This window comes from Centruroides sculpturatus, unplaced genomic scaffold (assembly GCF_000671375.1).
Source record: "Centruroides sculpturatus isolate CEXI.00-Female unplaced genomic scaffold, Cexi_2.0 scaffold412, whole genome shotgun sequence".
NCBI classification, from domain to species: Eukaryota; Metazoa; Arthropoda; class Arachnida; order Scorpiones; family Buthidae; genus Centruroides; species Centruroides sculpturatus.
This window is the reverse complement of record NW_019384903.1, coordinates 63,134-90,338: the sequence shown is the minus strand read 5'-3', so window position 1 is coordinate 90,338 and position 27,205 is coordinate 63,134. Positions and strand designations below refer to the sequence as shown.

At 36.2% G+C, this 27,205-nt stretch overlaps 1 protein-coding gene across 1 annotated transcript in view; it reads left to right on the top strand.

The window, feature by feature from the left end:
- Window positions 1–17,882, top strand: part of LOC111631527 (E3 ubiquitin-protein ligase RNF126-like) — a 99,161-nt gene extending 81,279 nt beyond the window's left edge. Inside the window, exons 7-9 of the mRNA XM_023375783.1 lie at window positions 12,526–12,619; window positions 15,584–15,699; window positions 15,772–17,882. Of these exons, the coding sequence (XP_023231551.1) occupies window positions 12,526–12,619; window positions 15,584–15,699; window positions 15,772–15,954 (393 nt within the window). The 3' untranslated portion in view covers window positions 15,955–17,882. The remainder of the gene's footprint in view (window positions 1–12,525; window positions 12,620–15,583; window positions 15,700–15,771) is intronic.
- Window positions 17,883–27,205: the final 9,323 nt, after the last annotated feature.

The following is a 27,205-nucleotide window of genomic DNA, read 5'->3' as shown; positions in this document are numbered from 1 at the left end:
TACAGTCGACCCCCCTATAATTACGGTCCCTATAATTACGATTCCTATAAAACTACGAAAAAATATACGTATTTTGGAAATGTTGAGTCGGATTAGTGTAGAATCGATTAATTTTATGGAAGAAAACCTTTCAATCAGCCGTAGTCCGTAAACTTGACACGTGTCGGGCTGTGATTGGAACGACTTGTAAGAAATTGGATTCCTAATAAATTGGAACGTATCTATATCTTATAGGGGGGTCAACTGTATTCTATTTTTTGACAGTTTCCATTGACATTGATGCACTTGTCATATCACTGCAAAAGTTTTAAGGACCCCTGTTCACAAAACTGTATCACATTCCTTGTTCTTGTTTTACAGTTAAGAAGGGCTATCCTTTTAGCTAGGACTTTGCCCTGTAAGAATATGAAAGAAGAGTTTAGGAAAGTTGATGATTAGGAGGAAGAGGAAATAAAGATAGATAGGACAGTGTGAAATAAGAAATAGCTTAGAGCCCCTCTATGGGATCCCATGGTCGCCGCCTCGCATTTATTAAAATCAGAAAACAATTACATTTGAACGTATTTACATATATACAAGGCATTAACAATGTTTATACTCCATCGTTGGGAGAGCCGCTTGGTGGATCAAGAGCCTTACTCGCCTTAATAAATTTGATGATGGCTTTCATCAAATTTTTGTTGTCGATGAAATTGTGCTCACCAGGAGGTCAATTGAAACCTTCCTTGAGACAAGTCCCCATCAGTTTTAGTCTTTGGTCTCTGTATTTGGTACAATTGTAGATCAGATGTACAGTACTACAGTGTCTTCAGAATTTATGTCAACATCACACTTGTTGGAGTTCTTCTTCCTGAAATGTTCTAAGTAGGCATTGAATACCCCATGTCCAGTGAGACATTGTGTGAGTTCGTAGCTTGGGTATAAACTTTTCTTTTTGTGTTGTTTTTCGATAGAAGGAATTAATTTGTAGCATTGTCTTCTGGTGTTTGACTTGTCCCTGATTTCTTGTCTTATATAGCGGATCCTGATTTCTTGTCTTATATAGCGGTACACATATTAACTGGGAAACGAGTGTATGTAATGTTTGAGTTCATCCTTGCTTTTTTTGCCAATTTGTCGGCAAGTTTGTTGCCTCTATAATCATTGTGACTTGGTATCCAAGATTTCAAATTGCTGTCCTAGGTCATGGGCAAGAGCAATTAGATCTTCTGCGAATACTGAGCTGTTTTTCATTGTTTTGAGAATATATAAGGCAACCTTGCTGTCTGTGAAAATGGTTATTTTTTTTTGGAGTTGTCAGATTTAGTTGTTTTATGTATGAGATGGCCTTATAGATCACCCATAACTTGGCTTGGGTTATAGTGCATTCATTTGCCAGCCTGAAAGCTGCCTGATACATTGTCTTTTTTCCTTTTTTGATTATGAGTCCAGATCCTACTCCCTGGTTGTCCTTTGATCCGTCCGTGTATATTGTTATTAGCTGCTCATTTTCTTGATTTGTGGTATTATCGTATTCCAACAAGACTTTGTATGGGCATCTCATCCTAGGGTTGATGGGTAAATCCTTGTTATTTAATTTATGGTCTATCCTTTGAATGAAACGAGAGATGTCCTTTGTATTGTCTGGTGGAAGGTTGCCCTTTTTCTGTAGTTGTTCTATATCAGACTCCGATATATCAGCGAAATTCTTATTATAAAGCGTCCACTCCCAGGTTATCTGTTTTCCTTTTAGATGTATAGGCATAAGGTTTGAAATGATTAATAGGGCATCTGTTGGTGATGTTCGATATGCTCTACAAATCCTAATCTCTGATTTCCTCTGAATTGATAATAGCTTCCTTTTTACATGAACTCTATCTAGAGCTGCATTCCAGATCTGAACTCCATAGAGCACCACAGGTTCTATAGCCTGTAAGTAAATTGTTTTGATATGCTTCGGGTGAAGACCCCAAGTATTCCTAGTTATGCTGCTTAGCTGGTTGGATCTTTCTGTGGCTTTGTTGCAGACATAGTTGACATGATGCTGGCAATTTAAGGTCCTATCGAACACAATGCCCAGGTATTTCATTTGTTGCACATTCTTTATCCCTTTCCCATGTATTTTCACTTTAATTACTCTTTTCAATTGACTTCTTTTATTCTTTCTGGTTATCATGATAGCCTCGCATTTCTCGTAGTTTATTGGTAATCTGTGTTTGTTGCTCCATGTCCCAATTTTAGCTAGTGTGTTATTTGCAATTTCTGCCACCCGATCGCAATTTTTGTGTGTGACCATAATCAGGGTGTCATCTGCATATGCCTGTATCCTTGATTCCTCCGTGTCTTCTTGTTGCTCTAGGCGTTCATCCAAGACCAAATTCCAAACACCCGGTTTGCATCTGGATCCTTGTGGGCAACCCTTTGTTACTTCTACTTCCCTCTTGATGCTGTTGGTATATAAGCCTGCCATTCTTTTAGATAAATAATTTTTCATTAGGTTTGTTATGTTGCTTGGATATTTTGTTTTTATTAACCGGTTTATTACACTTGGCCACCATAAATTATCAAAAGCCTTTCTGAAATCAATCCTAATGAGCATGACATGTCGACCTTGTTCCGAAGATTTATGTATAAAATCTGTAACTTTTAAGATTGCATGAATCGTTGAAGTCCCTGATTTAAACCCATATTGTTTGTAGCTGCTTTTCTTGGTCGTATTTAGATGCCAATTAATTCTTTTAATGATCAACCTGTCCAGCACCTTCCCCAAGACTGGGAGAAGGCTAATTGGGCGGAAGTCTTCGGGTTTGCTGGAATTGTGTTTTTGGAATCAATTTGATATTTGCTTTTTTCCATGCAACTGGAAAAAATCCTGTCCTCAAACATTTGTTGTATAGGTGTACAATTGCCATGGGTATTGCTTTAAATGCATTTTTTACCGTTTCCGCAGTTAGATTGTCCAAGCCTGGAGATTTTCTATTTGTTGTTGATAGTATGGCTTCTTGCACCTCTTGGAAAGTAAAAAGGCGGTCCTGTATTTGTATAGATTGATGTTGTGTTGCGTTCCTCATTTCTTTATGTAAGTCCAAGTCTTTGGTTTTGTCATTGATAGGAAAGTGGAATTGTAAAATTCTTCTGGTGTTTTCTATAATATTCAATTCCGGGTTATTCCCATTTCCTCCGATCAAATTGGGAACATGACATTTCCTCTTTTTGTTGAAAATTACTCAATATGGCACATTCCATGGATTCCTCCTCAGTTCTTTTCCACAGAAATCCCGCCAGGCCTTTGTACGCATGATATTTATGGCTTTTTTGTATTCTTTTAGAGCCTTCCTGTATTCCTCCTTGTGATTATTTCTAAGTTCATCATCTCTGGCTCTGGTCATTTTCTTCCTCAACTTTCGGACGTTTTTCTGCTGTTCCGATAAGTTATTTGTCCACCAGATTGTTCTTTTTATGTCTGTTTTGATTATTCTTGTTGATAGTCCTTCCACTTCCTGGATTGCTTTTGTGATATGTTCTGTATATTCATTCATGTCTTCTTCACTTCAATATCATGAAATCTGTATCTTTGCCAACGGTCAGCAAAGTATTTGGCAAACAGGTCCCAGTTTGTTTTCCTCGTATATCTGTAGTTCTCCGTTTTTTGGTCAGTTCTTGTCATTTCGGCATAAATGAACCTATGGTTGCCCACCAATTCCTGAAGGAGTGGTGTAGTAAACACTAGTATTGTGTTTACTACGCCACAATTAAAACAGGACACGGTTTCAAAAAACAAAGCCTGAAGGAGTCTTGCAAGTAATGATGTTGCCACTTATGCCAATTGGGGCGAGGAAGACATCAGTCCACCCTTCGGCGTATGCCGTGAACAACATTGGTTAGTTTGATGTGTTAGCAGAAAACAAGTCATAGCTATCCATCAGGTTATTTATTAATTGGCCTCTATTGTCTTCTCTTGGGTGGAACCAATTAGGAGACTTGGCATTCACATCACCCACCAAAATATAGTTATTGCTATTGAGCTGTTCAAACATTTTTTCCAATTCTGCAATACAGCTTTCATCCTCGTCCTCTGGTGTAAAATATAAACTTAGAATGTAGAGTTGCGGCTTTTGATATACAGCCATTGTTGTTATCCGTTGTGTTGTGAGATGTGGTATTGCTGCTGCATCCAGATTCTTGTCCCTCACTATGATCCCACATTTTGGCTTCTCACCATTTCCCGTAGTCATTATACTCCATTCACCATAACCCACTATTTTATTCTTAATAGTGTGTGGTTCCTGAACTATAATTAAGTTTATATCCGTTTTGTTCGTAATTTTGACCATCACAGAGCTCGCCGCCTTGCACCTTTGGGTGTTGATCTGTAATATCCGTATATGTGTTGTTCCTGTGTCATTTCTGTTGTTCATCTGAGTAGGACTGTTGTTTATTCTAGAATTCTTAGTTGATCTGATGTATTATTAGTTCCTTGATTTTCTGAGTTGTTGGACAATAAGGACTGAATGCGTTATGGTCCGTCCTTAACCTTTGGAAGCTTTTTATTTTCTTGTGCACAATTGATGCAAGTTGGTGATCTTATTTTCTCACATTCTGTAAATTTGTGATCGTTCCCACAATGACTACATGCTTGTTTCTTTTTGCAATCTCGCGGCAAGTGTTGGTAGCCACAGCAATTGTAGCAATGAATTGTTGGGAGAAAGTCATTCACCTTTATTTGAGCCCATGAGAATGCGATATGTTTTAGGGTGTATATGCAGGTCTAAGAACGTTATTGCCACATCGCTTTCTTTCTCCCAAGTGAAACTGATGGAAGGATATTTGCTTGAGAGTTGTTGCATAAAGATGAGGAACGTTTCATCTGTGTCTTCCCATGCTATGAGGATGTCGTCAACATAACGCTCCACCTTTGAGGCTGTAATGCTTCTAAAAAAGGGCTTCAACATCCAACAGGTGCTTGATATACGTGATGCGCTCACCTTCGTCACCAAGTAAAATTACTTCTGTTTCAACCAAAAAATCTATTTACAAGAGGTCCCTTTGGGCTCCCTTTATCCGCTATCCTAGCGGAACTTATTATGAGAGAGATTGAGCACAGAACGTTCAATTCCCTGCTTGCCATCCACTACCCGAGGCTGTATTTGCGTTATGTTGACGACATCCTCATAGCATGGGAAGACACAGATGAAACGTTCCTCATCTTTATGCAACAACTCTCAAGCAAATATCCTTCCATCAATTTCACTTGGGAGAAAGAAAGTGATGCGGCAATAACGTTCTTAGACCTGCATAAACGTAAATCTTTGGAAGGACCACAATTCTTGGTTCATCACAAATCTAGCATAGCTCCGCACATCATACCAGCAGAGGCCTTTCAGCCTTCTCGATACGTTAATACTGCCATTGCCTCCCTCGCAAGATCTGGTAAACATTGAGTTAGACATCATCAGTTTGGGGGTATGCACTACTGGCTTTTCACGTGCAAAATTTACACATATGCTCAATAGGGTAAAGAAAGCACTATTTCCAAGCACTGTGTTTATGCAGCAAGAGGGAGTTTTCGATGGTACAAACATTGTTGCCATACTTTGGACCCCTCTCTATACGCATCTGCAGAATCTTTAAGCAGTGCAATCTTGTACTACCACTAGCCCCACTTCCAAACCTATGCAAACTTATTTGTAACGATAGAGACAAATTTTCCGCCCTTGAGAAGTCGGGGGGTCTATGCTGTACCTTTGGAAAATCTTGCAATGAGAGTAAACACAAGATATATCAGGGCCACTACTAGAATGCTTGCCAGCTGCCTTGATGAGCACCAAGACAATGTTGTGAGGGGTAGGCACACCATCGAGCTCGCAAGAAATGTACTTGAGCAGGGTTACAATCCACTATGGTCCCAAGCGGTTATGCTCAAGAGCTGTAAGGATCAAAAAATTGTTTTCATATGGGAATCTTTCCTTACTCCCACCTCGGACACTTGCAACACCCCTACACTCGATCTTCCCAGTGTATGGGTCACGCTATATAAGTGTTTAAGCAAATATTAGCATTCTCCAGTATGCGTATAGCGTAAGCCTGGTTCTGTGCATGCGCCAGCTCGCACTTCACGGAGCTAACTGCTTGTTTGGTTTTCGAATTATATTTGAATATTTGTTTCGTGTTTGACAAAGTTTCAACTTAACGTTCTATTCTACATCAGATTATTTCTGTTTAATTTTTCGATAAATCTCTGTATTTGCCTGATGACAACGACTATAAGTTCGTCAAAAGTGCTTGCGATAAGAAAACCTATGCATGTAGTGTCGAACTCAGTGTCTTTATTTTATTATACAATATTTTGGCGTGATAGTCATCCTATTGATTACAGTGGAACCCCGGTTAACGAACGTAATCCATTTCACGAGTCCATTCGTTAACCGAAGCAATTTTTTCCATAGAAATTAATGCAAATACAATTAATCCATTCTAGCCATCATTATTTTTGTAATTTTATTTGTAAAATGGGTTTTCTTTGATGAAAATATAATAAAACATAATATCTATCATTACAGAACAAATATGTAAACTTCATTTAATAAAGTAGTACTGTACACACCTTTGTTTCTATGGAGCTTAATGCTTGGAAGAGGAATCCCCCTCCATAAAAATATTGGGTAGCACTGCATTGGGAGTTTCTTCTAGTCAAAGTCTCTTTTGATAAGGAACAAGAAAGTGTTTAGACCACTTTCTTGTCTAAAGTTGATTGTCTTACTCTCTTAATCAAAATTTTTCTAAAATGTGCTAGCACAGTGCCATTCATTAAATTAATGACCCTATTAGCCACAACTTTGTTAGGATTGTGCTTCTTGATAAATTCCTGCACATCATTCCATTTTCTGAAAATTTCCTTGATCTCAGCACTGGTGATTTCTTTCGTAGCCTCTTCCTCTAATGAATGCTCTTCTTGTAAGACTTTCATCGGTTCTTCCTGCATGGCAACCAGCTCTTCTGTCGTTAGTTCATTTTGATGGTCTTTCAGCAACTTCTCCATGTTTGCATCATCTACCTCTATTCTCAAACCCTTGCCAATGGACACAATTTCATGCACTACATCAGGAGATGCAGGATGTTAAAATGCTCCTTCCAAAAAGCTCTAAGAGTTAAGTCGGTATCATTGGTAACCTGAAAACACATGGAAAACATGGTAAACATTCCAGATAGAGTAACTAAATTATACCCATCTTTCAATTTCCAACCTAGCTGGAACTTTGCATACACATTTGCATACCAATGACTATATTCTTTTAGAGTTTGCAAACAATTTAAGCAATTAGCAGATAATAGTGAGAAATTGAAATGTGTAAAAATCTGATAACAGATGGTGTTACACATAAGGCAAACCATTGCCCCTTTCAATTGTATTGTGCATAAAATCTTGTAAGTTAATTTTTCATCCACTTTCCAGTTCTTGCTAACTTACACACTTCTATTGAAATTCTTGCTTTAGCAAAAATTTCTGTAATTTAGTGTTACATATACAGTGGTGCCTTGTATAACGTACTTAATCTGTTTTAGGTGCATGTCTGTTAAGTGAAAAGTCTGTTACACGAAACGCATTTTCCCATAGAAATACATGTTAAAACATATAATTTGTTCTGCAGCTTAAAATAACTGTACTTGTACTGTAAAAAAATTTAAATGGAGAAGTCACCAATTATGCCGGGTAGTCAGATGTTGTGAGAAGGAGGTGGAGGAATACTTTCTTTACACATTCATACAGATACAGACTTTTTACACACTGCAGCGGGTCTCTTTTTGTTGTTTTTTAATTGGAGTCAGATGCAGAAGAGGATACCCGAGTTTACAAGGTCAACTTCTCTTGTTCCATCCTTTGTTTTTTGGCAGCTTGCTTCTTGAAAAACATGTCCGAGGTGGTCTGTTTCTCTCTCTTCTTCAACACCTGTCAGAAATGACGGGCAAGGGTGTCATTGTAGAGATCATTGAGCCTGTTGGCCTCAGCTCTGTTTGGATAATGAGTGTTGGTGAACTCCTTAACCTCTCCCCATTTGACAAGGAAGTTTTTGTCAACTTTAACTCCTTCTGATGATGTCTTGCTTTGCTTCAATTGAAATCACTTTTCTGTTTTTTTTAGAAGCCATGATTTGCACAACACTTGAATAAATGTAAATACCCTGCACTGAGGTGATGTACATAATAAACAAGGGAGCAAGTCAAATCTCAATGGGAGCTCTGTACATCATATATACTAATAATATATTCTAATAATACTAATATATTATAAAAATAGCAGATTGTCATTGGCAACGGCAAAAGAATGGAAACATCATTCGTACTTGTTCACCTCACGTAACTGACGAACGGAAAGTCCGTTGTTTGCAGCCAGTTTGTTGCTCAAGTCACGTAATGGCCAAACAGAAAGTCTGTTTTTCACAGCGTACATTATACGAGGCACCGCTGTATATAAAACTAAAATGGTAGGAAATAAAAACTATAAAAGAAGTTTTAAAGAAATGCTTATTATTTATATAATGCACTAAACATTTTTTTATTTGGCTTTCACTGTATTCTTGGTATGGTGTGATCAAAAATAAAAGCATGGGAACTAGAACTGTTTTTAGTTACACTATCTATCAGTTTTTATGGGCCTACCACTGGTACCTCACACTTTTAATTTTAGTCACACGATACCAAAAACACTGAAAGCTGAATAAAATTTATTTTTTACGTTTTAATGCATTTATGTTAATAAAAAATGTTTATTTAAAATTTTTTAAATATTTTATATTTTCCAAAGATAAGATATTATGCTCTGAACATAACTAAACAATTTAGCAACTTCTTACTGCAATTTTTCCTCTTGTAACATTGTAATACAGTAGATTCCCCTGTAACACAGTAGATACATTCCATTTTATATGAATTCCGTGTTGTACGATCACTTAAATACATGAGCCAATCACAGCCCGTCACATGTGCAGTTTAGGTACTACGGCTGTGTGAAAGGTTTTCTTCCATAAAATTAATTGATTCTAGACTAATTTGACTCAACATTTCCAAAACACGTATAATTTTTTTGGGAATAATCTATATAAACTATGCTATAAACAAAAAAGTGTAGGATTACTTACAGTGTGTGCATCGTTCAACAACGCCATTGCTTAAGCTTGTTTTTGTTGCAGAGCGGCTCATTGAATGGCAGGCGTGTTTTTTGATCAGTGAGTTTTTCGCAGAAAAATAACTTAACTTTGGAGACATCATTAATATAAATATAATTTTTATGGCTGTTAAATAATAAATGGTTTTTAGTAGGTCCACAACTCGTTTAAACTCAATGGTTTGTGCAATATCTCCTATTTGTCTAGATTCGACCAGTCCTATTGCGACAGGAGTCGGCGATGACGTTTTACCGTATCATATGAGTTTCTTTTAGCGTGTTTATACAAACACGAGTTTTTTGCCGTGTCATACAAATCCGTATTATATGAACCCGTGTTATAGGGGAATCTACTGTAATTCATTTTTTGTATGATTACACAGTTCCTCTGTATGGCCTGTGATTTGAAACATAAAATAACAAATGATAAGAAATATAAGAAATACAGTACTTGCATCTGTATTAACCTAGTTACTTTAAAATGCGAATTTCAACTGGTTCTTCTGCTAGTGCTTGATCATAAAATTTTGTCTTCAAATTGAAGACAAAACTTTGTTAAAATTTTATTTCTTGCACAGAAAGCTGCATTTTTATATAAATAATTTAATGTTTGTGCTCAATTTATTTTAAAAATACATTTTTTTCCTAGCATATTTCGTTGTAATTTTGTTGTTTATAGCTGTTTGCAATATTATATTTTTGTTATAGATAAATCATTGAGGGGTTATAGCACTGATGTCGAAAGAAGTTTTACAATTGAGAAAAATGTCTTAAGACTGTATCAAAGTAATTCCACTGAAGGAAATTTAGTTCTCTGTGACACTAATCATTAATTGAACAGCAGTCAACAGTGTTCACACTGATGAGCTATATTAAGAAGACATAATTTAGATCAGTGACAAGCAGCCTTTTCTGTATGCCAGCCTCCAGGGAACTTGGTAGGCTTCCTACCGACTGCGTGCATTTTTTTTTTATTCGGATATTGCAGGCTTTAAGCTTGCCAATCACCAACATACACCAAAACTTCAAGTACACTAAGTACTAAAATAATAGATGTCAATAAAATGCAAACTAGTAATATATAGTTTATTCTCATCTTTTCACTGGTCGCAGGTTGCTTATAACTGATTTAGATTATTATTTTAGGGAAAGTTATTTTCAATAATAAATATTGACTATATTCTAATTTGCCCTTAGAAATTGTTATTTGTAGATATATTATTAATTTACATATACAGTGGAACCTCGGTATACGACTTTAATCCGTTCCCGATGTTTGGACTTATACTGAATTGGACGTATACCAAACCAACCTTTCCCATAAGAAGTAATGTAAAAATGATTAATCCGTTCTCGTGTAAAAAAATNCCCGAAAATATTCATGTTGACCTCATTGACCTGCGTGGGCGATCCCGAATATTTTCGTGTTTACATTGGAACATTTTTGATACTAGATGTCGCTATGTGTCACAATTTTTATATTAAAAAGAACTTTTAAAATATAATTTTTTTGTTTATATATTATTTAATATATTTATTTTGTTTGTGCTGTGAAAGTACGTGCGAAATTAAAATCACCACAAAGGCAGACAGGATACAGTAAAAATGATAAATGATATGTTTTTACAATTAAACAATGTCGCATACATATACAGATACTTGATTGGGAATTCCAACGTCACAATACATTACAATCATATGCGAATTTACTGCTAAGACAATAGTTTGTTAGATCCAAATGTGCGGTACCGATCTTGATCTTGATAATATGCAACCCAAGCTTAAAACTAATCTTTTACACTAACTTAACACTAATGGAAGAAAAGGATAGAAACAAGCTATTTTTAACAATACAGTAAACATGATTATTATTTAAAAAAAAAATTTTTTTTTAGACTTAACATCGACGAAAATTCAACATGGTGTCACAGGCAACAAATAAAAATTTCAACATTGAATACGTTAAGAATTAAAAAAAATAGAATATTTCTTTTATTTTGTTGAGAACAAAATTTCAAATTTCTGCCATGTAACATCTTTCGTTTGTTCTGGCCAAATACAATTTGCTTTTAAATCATTCTATTGTTTCAAAATTCTGTCAGTAGCAATCTGAATTTACATCCAATGAGTTTTCCTACATTGTATTAACTTTAGTGATTCATTTTCATCATTCATCAAAGAATAGAGTTCCTTCTATTTGGATTGTCTAATCACAGAATGAAGAAACCACTTAAATGTTTCTTTAGTAAGAAATTCTATATTTCTTGGAAGGTTTTCTTTTGTAGTGTGGGAAATATAGCTTGCCTCTGACATTTGACATCAATTTTTTCCTATCATTCTTGTCCCATTGCATGACTTTGATAGATTCAAATTTCACAAAACATTACTGGTGCTCCATCATTTAGCTCTAGGTTGAGGTGGTAGTCCAGCTGTTTCCAAGGAGTTCAAAAACTTCACTGGCTATATTACTCACTTGAGAATGTCTGATTTGCTCACAGTTGAGACATTCTGAAGCAGCTTTGTTCAAGATGGTCTTTACAACCTTCAATACTTTCACTACTACATAATAAGTTCTTTCTTTTTTCTTTTCGCTTCTGCATTCTTTTGGGCAATCAAAGCTTTTTATTATATTTTTTTTTTTTCAAAATTAGTTAAAATTAGGTTATTTATAGATTACTTCAAATCTATATATATATATATTATTCAACAAACCAACAACAATCATTTATATATATATATATTTGTCAACTGTGGCAAGGTGGGAAGTCAGATGGGGGGCAACAAAATGTTGGGGTTGTATATAGCTTACTGTTGATTCTATGATGAAAGTACAGTAGAGCGCCGATTTTCCGAAAGTCAATCATCCGAAAGAATTCCAGTCGGCAAATTTAAATTTTTGCCAGTGCTGTGGCACTTCAATCTTTGGCTATGTCTTGGGCTACTCAAATATTTTACGTTTTTGATACTAAATTAACATCTGAAGTGTAATTTTTTATTTTTATATTTTTCAATATATTTATTTTGTTTGTACAAAATAAAAAAATAATTTTTAACGATACAATAGTCTTTGTTAACATCGACGAAAATTCAACGCAAAGCGACACGCAAAGGATAAAAAATTTGACATCAGATACGTTAAACTATTTTTTCGTATGTAAACCAGTTATCTGAAATATCAGTTATCCGGACAACCCCAGTCCCCAATTGATTTGGAAAATTGACGCTCTACTGTAATAACCATACAAACTTTGGTCCAGATCAGTTTAAGAATAATAATTGATATAAAGGACAAAGTAACGAGAATTTATTTTTATATGTATAGATTATTTTATCATTACCTTAAATTGGAATATATTATTCTAAACGAAACCTATTTTATACAGTTATTAAATCAGTTTGACGGAATGGGTGCACCTCCATTAGCGAGAGAGAAAATCGACGAAATACCAATTATGTACATTAGAAAAGAGGACGTCGGTAAGTGTAAAAATACTTTTTAACTTAATACCACCCACTCTGTTAAAGGGTTTACTGGTGTCGATCGCACACCGGGGCAATGTATCTAGCCTCACTCTTTGACTCTCAATTGGGTCATTTCTTTATGCAGCGAGAGTGTAGCGAAATGACGTCACGAGCAGTGTTGGCCATTTAAAAACTGGTTTCAGAGGTTCGCTGTAAAGCACTTCTCGAGCGCTGCATAAAGAAATGCGGCCTTTGTGAGAAGTCATTTGCAGTTGTTAGCTGTTGACAAATTATTTCTTTATTTGCGTATAATTTGTATATTTTATTAGTGAATTACATTAATACCTTTGCCATTTCTCATTGTCTCTTTTGCCATTCTGTTATATTAAGTAACAGTCTTGGTTTTTAGTTTTTTTTAAGCTACTGTTGTAAAGAAAATGAACTGAAATAATCACCAATTGCTTTGTAATTTTACACAAAGTATCTATTATGAAATCCTACACTTTGCTGTGTCAATTAAGTTTTATTGCTTAGGTCAATTGCCATACAGCTTACCTGGTTCTACAGACCAGGTAACTGCAGAAGTTTTTCAGATTTGGGACTTACACATTCCCATCATCATCTGTCCATCCGTCCTTCATTAATCTCTAGAACAGAGTTAGATAGACAAAAATCCAAATTGCATGTGGAAGCTTAAGGGCGAAGGCCTCGATTTATGAAATCTGGTCTGGGTGGAAAGTTACATGATTTTAATTCAATAATTTTATGCGAAACAAACTTAGACGACTGGTACGGCTCAACTGGATGGACTGTTGTTATGGGGTAAAGTATGACATACGGGGGAAGACACTACTAAAATCAAGAGCATATATTTTAAATTCAATAAATTAAAAATAATAATAATGGAAATTTGCATTGTGGCCACATTGCAATAATTTCTGTTTTAATTTAATATATCGTAGATCTATTATTTGGAAAATGCAAATAATGATGTAAAAAATATCTCTAATACTCTAACATGACTAGCATTAGAAAATTAAGGGACTTTTTGAATGAAATTCATTTTTTTGCTATTTGATGGTCGACGCCATTAGTTCTTGATATCAAAACTTAATATTAATTAATTAATTTTATAAAAAAGATGAAGTGTCGGCAAGGGCAGAAATCCGTTCCAGAAATAAATAGGTTTTGTACAATTAAACATTTTTGTCCCTAAGGGTGTATTCACACTACCGATAATGACAGCATGTCTCGTTGTCAAAGTGTTTGCATTATTCATTCATTTTTGTCTTATGCTGGCTGTCCACTTTGCATGATTTTGAGGTGCTTTAATTGCCTTTGTTATTGCTCATGCACAGTGAAATTGCCTTTCCTTTTGAGTAGTTTAGCCAGAGTACTACTGGGACAATGTATATTTTTGCCTGGTGATTCTGTCACAGTCAATTGACAGACAGCATCTGTAATTCCAAGCACACATGACATCATACTTTTACACATCATCCTTAGCAGTATGTACAGCATGGTGTGAAAATTTTGAAAAGGGGAAAAGGTAGCAAATATTAAATTTTTAAAAATTAAATACAAAATTAAATTGAAAAATATAAAACTTCATTTTAGGTCCAAAGTTTTGCTGCCATTTTAAACTCTTCCCATAATTCATTGGAAATTGCCTTCCATTTTGCATAAAGTGTACAGGCAGGTAGGGCAGCAATTTTGTCATTCTTTGAAGTATTGGGTGATGGCAACATCATCGTGCTAAGTGGAGATCCAGCATTAAGGAAAATGTAAAATGTCGACTTTGGATTGGAGCCATTTGTATTGAGAGAAAAACGCCAGGCAATTTTCGTGCTTTGGTTCAGAAATTACATTTAAAAACACAAAAGGATTTTTGAAATTATTTTTGTATGTCTGCAAATACTTTAGACCGTCTATTAATAATTTAAACTTCGTAGAGCTTCCTTTTTCTTGGACGCAAGATTAGCGGTTGGAGGTTTGCATCTATTGGCCAATGCTGTTACGATGACAAATATGAAATTTTGGCTAATTTTTCAATGACTGATGAGTGAAACGAAAGAGAGCCAAAACAACTGGCTCAAACATTTTACGGACAAAAAGACAAGCGACAAAAATGTGGGATTTTGTCATTGGTGGCAGCAATGTGCATGCAACCTAAGATTCACTTTTTCTCAGTGGCGTACCGTGGGTGTCAGTGGCGTACCCGGGGCGGAGGAAAATTTCGGCTCCCCTTATTTAGGTATTTCAATTTAAAAGACCAAAATTCAGTTTTCTCACAGAGCAAGCAATGAAAAATTCGGTGGTAGTGCAGCGACATGTTTAAAATAGTTTTATTGCATATTAGTGGTGTATATGAATGCGAATGAATCGTACAAACAAAAAAAAGGTCAATAGGTTTCGCAGGATTTCCTCCGATGAAAAAGTTACTAGTTCACCCGGCGAGCTGATTCCCGGACTGTCCGGACGATAGCACTATCGGCGCGATGCAAGTATTGATTAGGCTGTTTCAAATTTTTACAAGATATTATTATTATTTATTGTGAAATTCTGCCGCCCCCTAAAAAGTGCTGCCCGGGATGGGCTGCCCCTGCCGCTCCCACTACGGTACGCCACTGTTTTTTCTGGTGATTGTTACTCAACAAGACGACACTGACCAAGGTTTTGTCACTGGGGAGAGCAAGAGTGAAATATAATGCTTACATAAACCATAAATTCACAAACTTTGGGGAAAACGAATGGGTAAGGAAGAGCATGCTGGTCGATGTAAAAATAAATTTATAGGATGGTGCCACCTGACAGATTCAAAAAGGAATAGCTTAGTAATTTATTTGTTGTAACATATTAAATTCTTAAGTAATAATTGGGGGTGATAGTTATTTTTGGCCAAATGTGGATAGAAAGTGACGGTTTGTATGTGGGAGCGGTCAAAACTCTACGGTTACTGTAGCAGATTGTTTCTTGCAGATAAAACCCTTCAGTGTACGGTGTGTATGGAAGACTATAAACTAGGAGAACCGGTTAAGCAATTGTCCTGTGAACACGTCTTTCATAACGAATGTATAGTGCCCTGGTTAGAACTGGTAAGTTTCACTCTTTTGTACTTGATCAAACTCTGTTCACAGATGGGTCTTAATCTGCATCCGATTTTTCAGCATGGAACCTGTCCTATATGCCGCAAGTCTCTAAATGATGAAAGTCAGAATTGCAGCAATAGGAGTAACGTGGACAACTTGACGCAGGGAAATGCCAGCAATAGAAACAACTCATCCAATGCCGATTCCACTTCCACGCACCAAACGACACTGTGTGACTTTATCGACGAAGATTTCGATTGACTCTATTATTAAAACTAAGTCATAGTATGGAAAAAGCTCGTTCGCTATTTCTTTTGCCGGTGCGGTCTACGTCCGACGCCCATCAGATAAAATTTAACACACTACGTATAAATATAAATATATAAATATATATTAATTGCCAGCCAGGAAAAACAACCGCATGAACTTTCCACCTTTTTTCTCTTTTTTTAAAACGTCGTGTCCTTTTTCTGCAGTAGAAATTTGCCGGCGGTGGCCCAGCAGGGTGCACTTTTTTTCATTCGGGTCGGTCGGACCATTCTTTCCTCTAAGTAAAAACTGTTTGCCTCTTACCGATGTAAAAACGGATTTAGAAATGATCCATCCCTTATAAATATACATATATAAGCTACACCGGTTAATCTGTTCCTTACTAAGATTTTCCCCTATCTGCTATCTGTTAATCTTTCAAATAATCCTTAAAGGAAATTTAGATTAAGACAAATCTTTTGCATTAGCAAAAGTTTCTAAATTAATCGGCATTTTTTAAAAAATAATAATAACTTCTTTCCTGGGTAAATTTGGCCCAGCGAAAATACAACTGTGCGACAGCCAAATTGCCCGGGACTTGTGGCCACCTTTATGTTGTATTCTGTGCAGAAATCTTTACTAAAATAGAAATTGACCAGATCTGGGTGGTACTCTTTCGCTCTGGCTGTCACTTCGGCCTGGTTAGGAACCACCCGGCTCTCTGTCACTCTTAAAATGCTTAATTTTGGACTGCTTTTCTATGTTCCCTCCTGGATTTTCTCCTGAATGCTTTCTTCTGTGAATCAATACGGGAGGTCGCACTGCCATCCAGGCTAAGATTTAAAAATTCGGCAGGCGCTAACATTGCTGCTTCTGAAACCATTCTCTGCTGATGCCACGGTAAGAAACATTCCTGGTCCGTCTTCCAGTTTCGGAGGCGTTTAACTTTGCCCGGGTGGATTTTACCTGTGGTCGAAGTCATCAGGTTCTACTGCAGAGGCAGTGGAATTTGGGAAGTAAAATCCTGGTGTTTAAGTACGGAGGTTAGTGCAAAAGCCCTGGGGGGACAGAAGAATCTCATTTTGGCTGGGACGATTTTTCACCCGGGTGCAAATTTTCTAGTTTTTGCCGAATGGCACCCCAGTTACTTCATACTGTGTTCTTATTTTCTGCTGGCGATGGCCTGTGTTATTTTCCCACTCGGTATTACATTTAAAGATCAAATATCAGGGCTGCCCGGTTCTGGGCCCGCTTATTATTTGGCAGTATCTTTTTCTGGCTACTGTCGGGCTGACGCTGTACATAAAATAGTGGATTTGTACAGAACTTTTCCAGATACAAGTTAGTTTTTTTTGTATGTGTTTTGAGGTGTCATCCGAGGAAGGAGTGTGCCATCCGTCGGCTTCCTTACTTTTTCCTTTGGAAACGTCCGGGGGCACTGGAGCGGGCCAACCGATTTACCTGCCGGGAACAATTTAAGGTCCGACCGGCATATCACCCGGTGGACAACAGTTCCCGCCCTGTAATAATCAAAATGCACTTTACGTGGTGGAGGAACTTTTGTCTGGGGTCCGGGACCGGTGGAAAGTGTGCACCAGCAGACGGGAAGAAAAAATATTTATTTTGCAGGAAGTGAAGTTTTACCTACCGACGGACCCAACCGGTTGCAATTTCTCCTGCGTTTGTCCGTGTGACGATTCCGTAAAGAAATGTAAATAAATTTGATAAAGTTGTTTATAATTTTAAGAATCGGATACGACGTTTGCTGTATAAAAGACCGAAAAAATCAAATGTAATTTTTATCCGACTTCAGAAAAATGTTTTTTGTTTTTCTTACCTTCTGTTCCACTCGGCACGCTTAGACCTATAATTCTGAGATAGAAAAAGATTCCATTTATTTTGGATTTTTGATATAATTTAATAAAGAAATTAGACCAGTTCTCCATCTCCTTCACTCCACCTTACCTTGGCAAATGGCACAGCTCATATTTACCCATCATTTCGGTATATTATCGGGCACTAGGGCCAAAATGGAGATGGCTCAGCTAAAAGAAAAGCTGGGGGGCGAGCCTGACTCCATCCCTTTGCAGTTACATAAAGGTGCCACCTTTGGCTTTTTTAAAATGGAAAACAGCTGAGAAATGTTGACTGGTTCTAGAAAGACCATACCCAAAAGTAGGGGACTGATGAAAGGATTTGGCTTCGATCGTGACGCGGGGAAGGGACTCCAATACCGAGTGACTTTTAGTTAAGCACATCGAAAGTGATAAAAGTGGCGGGGACATCCGATTTAAGTTGTGCTCGGTTAATGTGCCTTTTACCTCTGACTGGGAATTTAGTGATGGCGGCATTAAAAGATGCCACTATGTCCCTCATTTAGAAAAGAACGGACTCGTGTTGTTTGCTGTACCTGCTGATTTTGGTTGCGATCAAATAATACTGACCTTTTCTCCGGTTAAACTCGGCTGCGGCATCTCTGTGTGCTCACAAATAATTATAATAATTAAACTTCACTGGCAAGGTCGAAAACAGTACACCCAGGAATTTAAGTTACGGTGATTGACGTGGCCGATACATTGACAATTACAAAAGACAACAAAAATAAACTAAAATAAGTAAATAAAATTTAAAATTGTATAAAAAATAAGACAAAAGTATATTGTACTACTAAGGGAAGTCCTCATCAGTTCAGAATTTGAGGAATGAAATAATGCCACTTTGAAATATCCGAGATTTATGTATGTTGTTATGATGTGCCGAATGCCATGTAATGGATGTAATTTATTAAGCAAACAGAATATGGCTACATATACAGAATGCTATTTTTGTTCATTAATAATTAATATAAATAAATTTTGGTAAACAACGTGGGTTTTCAGACAGATTTTATGAAAAGTAAAGTGCAGTTCCTCTAAATGTAGCCCAAATTATTTATAAAGTTGCTGAAAATGTAGTAAATTGCTCAAATGTAGTAGCCTAGAGTCTGGAAATATCTGTCTGCTACTCGTAGCCCAATCTTGCTATTTCGAAAACCAGCTGTACTTTACAAGAAGAAAAGAAGGTTAGTCCATAAGATAACACCCAAAAATGGTTTACTATTTAAATAAAAGCAAAGCCGTATTGACCAGATTAGAGTCATTCTCAGTCTATTGTTCTTTCACAATATGGAGGCACTTTGATCTAAAACGAATAAGTTGACATATGCATACGACAGTTCGGATGGAATTTTCATTTTGAATTTCAAAGTAGCCGTATTTCGAAATATTTGAGTTCCAATTAATGAGGATTTCCTGTAAATACACTGGTGTAATATAATACAAATGATGTGACATCGAGCACTATCTGTGAAGATACGGTAGCACATTATTCAAAGCTAAAATATTACGAAAAAAGTACTGAAACTATATTACAATAAATGTGACTATAATACAATATAATAATACCTATGTATAATGCCAGAATATACCTGAAACGATTATAGTAACTGTGTTTCACATATATCCCAAAACATGCTTTACTATAGTTACTATTATATTATAGTATAGTGATGTGTATTGTAATATAGCCTAACTGTTTCGGCTTACTGTTATATTATATTATATTATAAACTGACGACACACACTTGGCAGATAATAGATCACCCAACTATACCTTAAATTGTCTAGAAGATTTTAAATGTAAGTAACGTTTCTGGCCTATTTTATAGGCCATCCTCAGGTTAAATGAGAAAAAATAATAACAGTGTCCTAAAAATAGAATATATAAATTCAAATAGAAAAATAATTGAAGATATGCTACAGTATTATCTCAGGTGGCACAGGCTGAAGGCTTCATAGTAAAATGGGAAGGAGCAGATATTGTTAAATCCTTGCATGCCCCAACTTTAGTGATGAGTGCAGAAAAGATTGAAATTTATAAGAGCAAGCTACAAGATACGTGCATTAATGCAAGGGACACAGAAAGACTATCATCTGTATGGAATTACTTAGTTAAAAAATTGTTTTTTAAAGCTCTTAACATATGCCTTGGTTTTTTTACATTTGTTATTTTATATATGATATTATTACATGATATATAATAATATTTCTCATTTTTATTTTATTTTATATTTATACATTGTGTATGTATATATATAAATATGTATGTAAGACCAAAAACATTACTTATGTTTAAATAAATTTTCTCAGCAATGTAAGGTGTAGTTGGGTGATTTATATTGTATTATGGTCATTTTACTGACTAAAACAATAAGCATGAGTGTTGGTGCCACCAGCTCAGACAGATGGGCAAAGCTGCTCTGGCTGTTCAGCCCGTTCCATTTGTGTGTCACCATAGTCGAATGTCGTCAGGCATAAATACAAATAGCAAATAACTGTCTTTCTCTTGCAAACATCAGTTATGGAGTCTTGTCGAAATGGAAGAAATACCTTTTAAATTGTTTGTGCCGGTGCAAAGCTCAAACAAAACCGGTGCCTGCATACGTGCTGCTCAATACAAGGGACAATATACTCAGAGGGAATTGTGTTCAGGTCTAGCTGTCAGTCCGGAGAAGTGATTTGAGCCTGGAGGTGTATACTGTAGAATTCCATAGTGGAGGTGTTTCGGTTTAGTTTAGTTTGTTTAAGATCATAGAGAGCTGTCTGTTTATAACAGACTTAACCCTGAGAGAGAGTAGGAGAGAGAAGGGGAAATGAGAAAAGGTGGAGAAGGAGAGTGAAAAGAAAGAAAAGAAGAGAGTAAAAAAAAGTTGGAAGGTAAGAGAAGGTAGCACCCGGAGTATTTGTCTTGCTCTTATTGAACAAAAACAAATATAAAGTAATTACATCTATTGTACAATCATTTCAACAAGTAAATCAGAATAGATTGCCTCTCAACAAAGAAAATTAATCTAATAAAAAGATGCAAACAGAAAGGAGCCAGTTAGGAGTCTAAACTCAACGCCATTGTAAGAACGCCAATTGGGGGAGTACTTTATTCCCTACCGTCAGGATGGTCTAAGCGTATGTGGGTGGTGGTTTTGAGAAGCAGCAAAAGACGTGTTTCACAGAGAAACCATTTATTTGGATGAAATTGCTTACATATTTTTTCGTTGGAAAGGTCCTTAGATTCCGAACCTTAAGATGTCTTCGGATCCGATCTGGTCCAGCGTCTTAGGGGATTTTGGCGGCGATCTGGTCCAGCATCGTAGGGGTTTTCGGCGGCGATCTGGTCCAGCGACGTAGGGGTTTTGGCAGCGATCTGGTCTTAATGATTGGATGACTGATGTTTTTCTTTCCGTGAAGCTGGAGAGGAGCTCCGGGGCGATGGCGAACAGTCACAAAGATAGTGGCGATCAGAAGCACCAAGGGAAGAGGACGACGAACACAACAGGTGTCTGGCGAAAGTCTTAGTAGAAGCTCCTTTGTCCTTGGAATTGGTGTTTTTAAGTTTTTTGAGATTGGTTTGTTGCTAATTGGACAAACCTTACATCTTCGTTTTCTAGTTTGTTTTCCACCTGTCTCCAGGTGTAAATGGAGCTTTGTATAGTTCGCGGGAAAGGTCGGCTGAAGATGGTTTATCCGACACCATCTTTTAGACTCTGATCGTGTTTAATTGTTGACTACACCTATGCTTATTTTGATATTTTTTCTAGTAGTTTCGTTTTATTTTCTAAACTGCATCTTAACTTTTGAAATTTTAAATTTTCTTCTTTTATATCTAAAATTTTGTTTTTCCTTTTACTCTTTATGAGCGTCGACGTCAAAGTCCGGTGTCGCCGATTCGACCTTTATATACAGTAGAGCGTCGATTATCCGAATCAATTGGGGACTGGGGTGGTTCGAATAACTGATATTTCGGATAACCGATTATGTACGAAAAATATATTAACCTACTTTGTACCCTAGAGATCTGGCAATATGCAATATTCTATTAATTTCTTTTTGCCTATCCAACACATTACTGCAATAGAGAAACGCCCTTTGGATAAGGGCACGGAAGGCATCTTATATTAACCTATCCCATGTTGAAATTTTTCTCCGTTGCGTGTCGCTTTACATTGAATTTTTGTCGATGTTAAGCCTAACGAAGACTATTGTATCGTTAAAAATTATTTTTTTTATTTTGTACAAACAAAATAAATATATCGAAAAATATAAAACAATAAAAAAATTATACTTCAGAAGTTAATTTAGTATCAAAAACGTAAAATATTTGAGTAGCCCAAGTTATAGCCATAGATTGCAGCGCCACAGCACTAGCGAAAATTTAAATTTGCCGACTGGAATTCTTTCGGATACATTACATTTTTACATTTAGTGGAGTACTCCCTTTGACCTGTAGCATTAAATGCTACTGGCTTGAGGTACTCCTCTTTGAATTAATCTGCTTCGCATATGCTTTGCAGGTAGTTAAGAATACATAGTCGCGGTTGTAGCCGCATAGTTGCGTCGACTTTCGGATAATCGACGCTCTACTGTAATTGTTTTCTTGACAATTGACTTAAGAAATTTTTACGTCTTTCTTTTTGGGGGTTCTGTTTTCCGGGCCTCACACCATGAATACAGTTCAACTAACTTGTCCAAGAAGGTTCCCTTTCCAGAAGGAGAGTTTCGTCGACACTGTTGTAGATCTTCAACGTTTTGTATTGAATTCCAGTCCTCTTTGCAAGGGTTGAGGCATATAGCTCTTGACAACCACTCCAAAAGATTGAAAAAAGAGTTTTTACCACTTGTAAGCATTCTCACAAAAAAAGGGAAATTTGGAAAATTCTCCAAATTTGACAATTTTTTGTGTCGGTCAGTTTTCCATTTGTTGTCAAGAAAAGAGCTTTCTCATTGTTAAAAACTAATTAAATATAAATCTAAAAGTAGATAAAGAGTACAAACAATTAACTCACTGGATCTTGACTACTTGTGAGGACCCTTACAATGAGCAGGGGGAACTTTTGGAGAATTTTTCATGTTGATTGACTATTTGTGTTTTAACTCATTTCAAGGGTTTAAGGTGAGACGGGCTTCCCTAATAGAACTAAAGCAACTTAATTCCATGAAAATAAAATGTAAACTGCAGCAGTGTATGACCTTGAATCTAGGGTTTCTCAAACGGGATTCCATTGTTTTTTTAACCCAGGAAATTCTTATCCTGGGAAATCCTGCAAATTTCTTAAAAATTCACTTTTTTCTTATTTTGTGTTAAGGTTGAGGAAATTTTGCAAATAGAAAGTTTTATTAACTTATAACCTGACAGAATACATTTGTATTTGTATTTATTAATTTTAAACCTACTTATTAGTTATTTTAATTTTTCCTTATAATGGCATATCACAAACGGTCAATAATCAATCTGTAGCTTATTTGTGGCAGCACACTGAAAATTCTTTACTTGTCAGGACCTGTAATATCTGGAATAATTGCGCTTACTCTGTCTTAATTTTTAACCATGCCTGGTAGCTTCGATAACTGTGTAATGCCAGAATGTCCAGATTGGGCAAGGATACAAATGAGTATGAAGTTTTTCTTCATAAACCCGATAATTAAAGACAAACGAACTGTCAAATTATTGGGCTATAAGCTCGATGCTGTTATTAAAGCAGCCGAGGTAGACAAATTGAGAATACTAGACAGTAAAAGTACTACATTCTCGGAAACGAACTCGAAATCTTCCAGGCTACAGGTGAAAAAACACATATCTGTCTTCTCTTAAATGCATTAAACACTATTCCACTAACATCAATTAAATCGGAAAGGGCATTCTCGGTAGTGGGATTTTTCATTACTAAAATAAGAACCAGATCGCGTGATTGGAGTATTGACCATTTTTGCTTTTTGAAATCTTATTATAAAAATTTACAGTAATATTTTGTATTATGTTTTATTTGAATAACGAAAATTACCTTTTAAGTTAAAGTTTGATCTAAGTTCATTTTTTTTAATTTTCAACTCAATTCAAAGTTATCACCTCTTTCTCAGCAACTGCAACTAATTATATCAGCACACCTGAATTTTTTGCCGAGCGTAAATTCTTTTTATTTCTCAAATGTTTTTAACCTATTTATTATCGGCCATTTTTAAAACCCAAGCATGCTCCCTATATATACCATCTTGGTCCAACGATTCATATAAATACAAGTTATCGGCATTTAACGCACTTATTAGAAGAGCATTTTTATATTTCACCAACATACACGATCGTCTTAAGGAGATTAGTAAAATTAAAAGAATTGCATCAAATTTAGGCTACAAAAGGCACTGAAGGCCTGGTCAAAAGTTACAGACAACACAAAGGCAAAAAGATACTAAAGTAGATGAAATTAACAAATTCACATACAATAAGCTTATGGGAGGAGTGATGAATGAATTGATACTTATAAAAATGCAAGAATGGTATATAAAAAACATCTATAGCTTACTAAGGAACGATAAAGACAGCATAAAAATGCAAGAGAAAGCTAGAGTTTATAAAATACCATTTGAAAATCAACAATTTGGAGTAGCAAAGGATTATGTTTGTGTAACCAGAAGAAACTTAGCAATACATGTGCAAGAACACAAATATAACGTTAATAAGGGTACAACAACAACATTTTAGCAATCAAGGGGCAGACGGAAGGAGCAAATGTAAAATGGGATGAGGCAAAAATCATTAAAACAGTCCAATCTCCATCCATTGCATTAGAAATGGAAAAGATGGAAGTATATAAAAGTAAAATGAAAAACTGTTGCCTAAATGCCAAGGATGCTAATGTGCTTCCAACAACATGGAAGTACATGATAGAAAAAAGCATGGGGATTAAACTCTTAAAGCTTATAGTAGTTATTTNTTTTCCATAGTAGCATTCGACGAAGTTTTCTGGTCGCCATCTTGTAAACAACAGGCGTTCATTCTGGACAGAAGTCGCTCGCGAGTTGGAAGCGCGTACAAAGATTTTTTCCGCCCACGTAGGACGTAGCCTAATGCTGGCTCAGGATTTCATTATCTCACACGAGACAAAATGCTGGCTCAGCATTTTGTCTCGTGTGAGATAATTTTGCAAATATTCTTGCCAAGGATGCTAATGTGCTTCCAACAACATGGAAGTACATGATAGAAAAAAGCATGGGGATTAAACTCTTAAAGCTTATAGTAGTTATTTACTGTGTTTATTTATTTATGTTATTTTATTTACTGTTATTTATTTATTTTTTCATTTATTTAATACACACAATTATTGTAAATCTTTTAAATTTAAAATGAAACATATTCGAAAAACATTGCATTCCATTTTGGAATGGTAATCGTAAGTCTAAAGATGGCTTATAAAAAGTAGGTTGAAAACGTTTGAGAAATAATCAGAATTTATGCTTGGCAAAAAGTTCAGGTGTGTTGATATAATCAATTCAAATCTTTTTTTGTTGTGTGCTGTTTCCAGCAAACTTTAATAAATTTTTTCTATTTGTGAAAAATTCTATGTAATTCAAAGGTAACTTTTAATATATATATACGTGGTACGATCCAAAAATTCGGGGACTACAATAATGTATGACAACAAAAGCATGTATTTGAAATTACAGCGTATGAAATTGATTCTATCAAACCTTTCCTACGTGTTCAGGTTGATTTCGCTCATGTCACGTGATTAAACCGCGAGCGCTGTTGTTTTCTTTCAGAGATGTTTTGCGACGTAATAAAAATGAAGTTTCAAGAACAGTGCTGCAACATTAAATTTTGTCAGCGTTTAGGTAAAACACCTACGGAGACTTTAAAATTGCTAAGAAAGGTTTCGGTGATTTTACCATGGCAAAATCAAAGCTGTACAAATGGCATCGGCGTTTTAAAGAGGGCTGAGAATCCATCGCAGACGAACGTTCTGGCTGACCTTCAACTTCTGGAACAAGGAAAATGTTGAGTTGGTCTCTCAATATGTTCGCAAAGATCGTCGCCAAACCCTTGAAAAAATTGCTGCGGCTACTCACTTATCAAAGACTAGTTACCAGCGTATTTTTACGGAAAATCTTAACATGCACCGAGCAAAGGAAAAGTCACGATGGAGGTGTTTTTTGAATCTCAAGGAATTGTTCATTTAGAATTTATTCCCGAAGGCAGAACAGTAAACAAGGAGCATTATCTAGACATTTTATGTCGTTTGAGGGAATTCATTCGTCGTAAATGGCCATAGATCTGGCAAAGTGGAGACTGGTACCTTCTGCTTAACAACTCAAATTAATGTGCTTCCACACCCCGCCTATTCACCGGACTTAGCCCCGTGTGATTTTTATTTGTTTCCATCAATGAAAAAGCAGCAGTGCTTCCAGAAGTTATACAAGCGCTGGCAAAAGTGTATCGTTTCCCAAGGTGATTACTTTAAAGGTGGTTATGCATTGGCAATATAAACTTTTTAAGGTAAGGAATTTTAAGCCAAGTCCCTGAACTTTTGGATCGTACTATGTGTATATATATATATATCTTACACAGCATTATTAATATGATTTTGGAGGTTACAGAACGTATTAAATTACTTTAAAAAATGAAAAATAATTATATCATTTGATTTCAAGATACAGTGGTGCCTCGTATAACGTACTTAATCCGTTCCAGGTGCACGTCCGTTAAGTGAAAAGTCCGTTATACGAAACGCATTTTCCCATAGAAATACGTGTTAAAACATATAATTCGTTCCGCAGCATAAAATAACAGTACTGTACCATAAAAAAATGAAAATGGAGCAGTCACCGATTATGCCGGGTAGTGAGATGTTGTGAGGAGGAAGTGGAGGAATACTTTTTTTACACATTCATACAGATACAGACTTTTTACACATTGCAGCGGGTCTCTTTTTATTGTTTTTTAATCGGAGTCAGAATCAGGAGAGGCTACCGGAGCTTGCAGGGTCAACTCCTCTTGTTCCATCCTTTGTTTTTTGGCAGCTGGCTGCTTGAAAAACATGTCCAAGGTGGTCTGTTTCTCTCTCTTCTTCGACACCTGTCGGAAATGACGGGCAAGGGTGTCATTGTAGAGATCATTGATCCTGTTGGCCTTAGCTCTGTTTGGATAATGAGTATTGGTAAACTCCTTAACCTCTCCCCATTTGACAAGGAAGTTTTTGTCAACTTTAACTCCTTCTGATGATGTCTTGCTTTGCTTCAATTGAAATCACTTTTCTGTTTTTTTTAGAAGCCATGATTTGCACAACACTTGAATAAATGTAAATACCCTGCACTGAGGTGATGTAGCCTACCTAATAAACAAGGGAGCAAGCCGAATCCCAACGGGAGATCTGTACTTCAGATATACTGATAATATATTC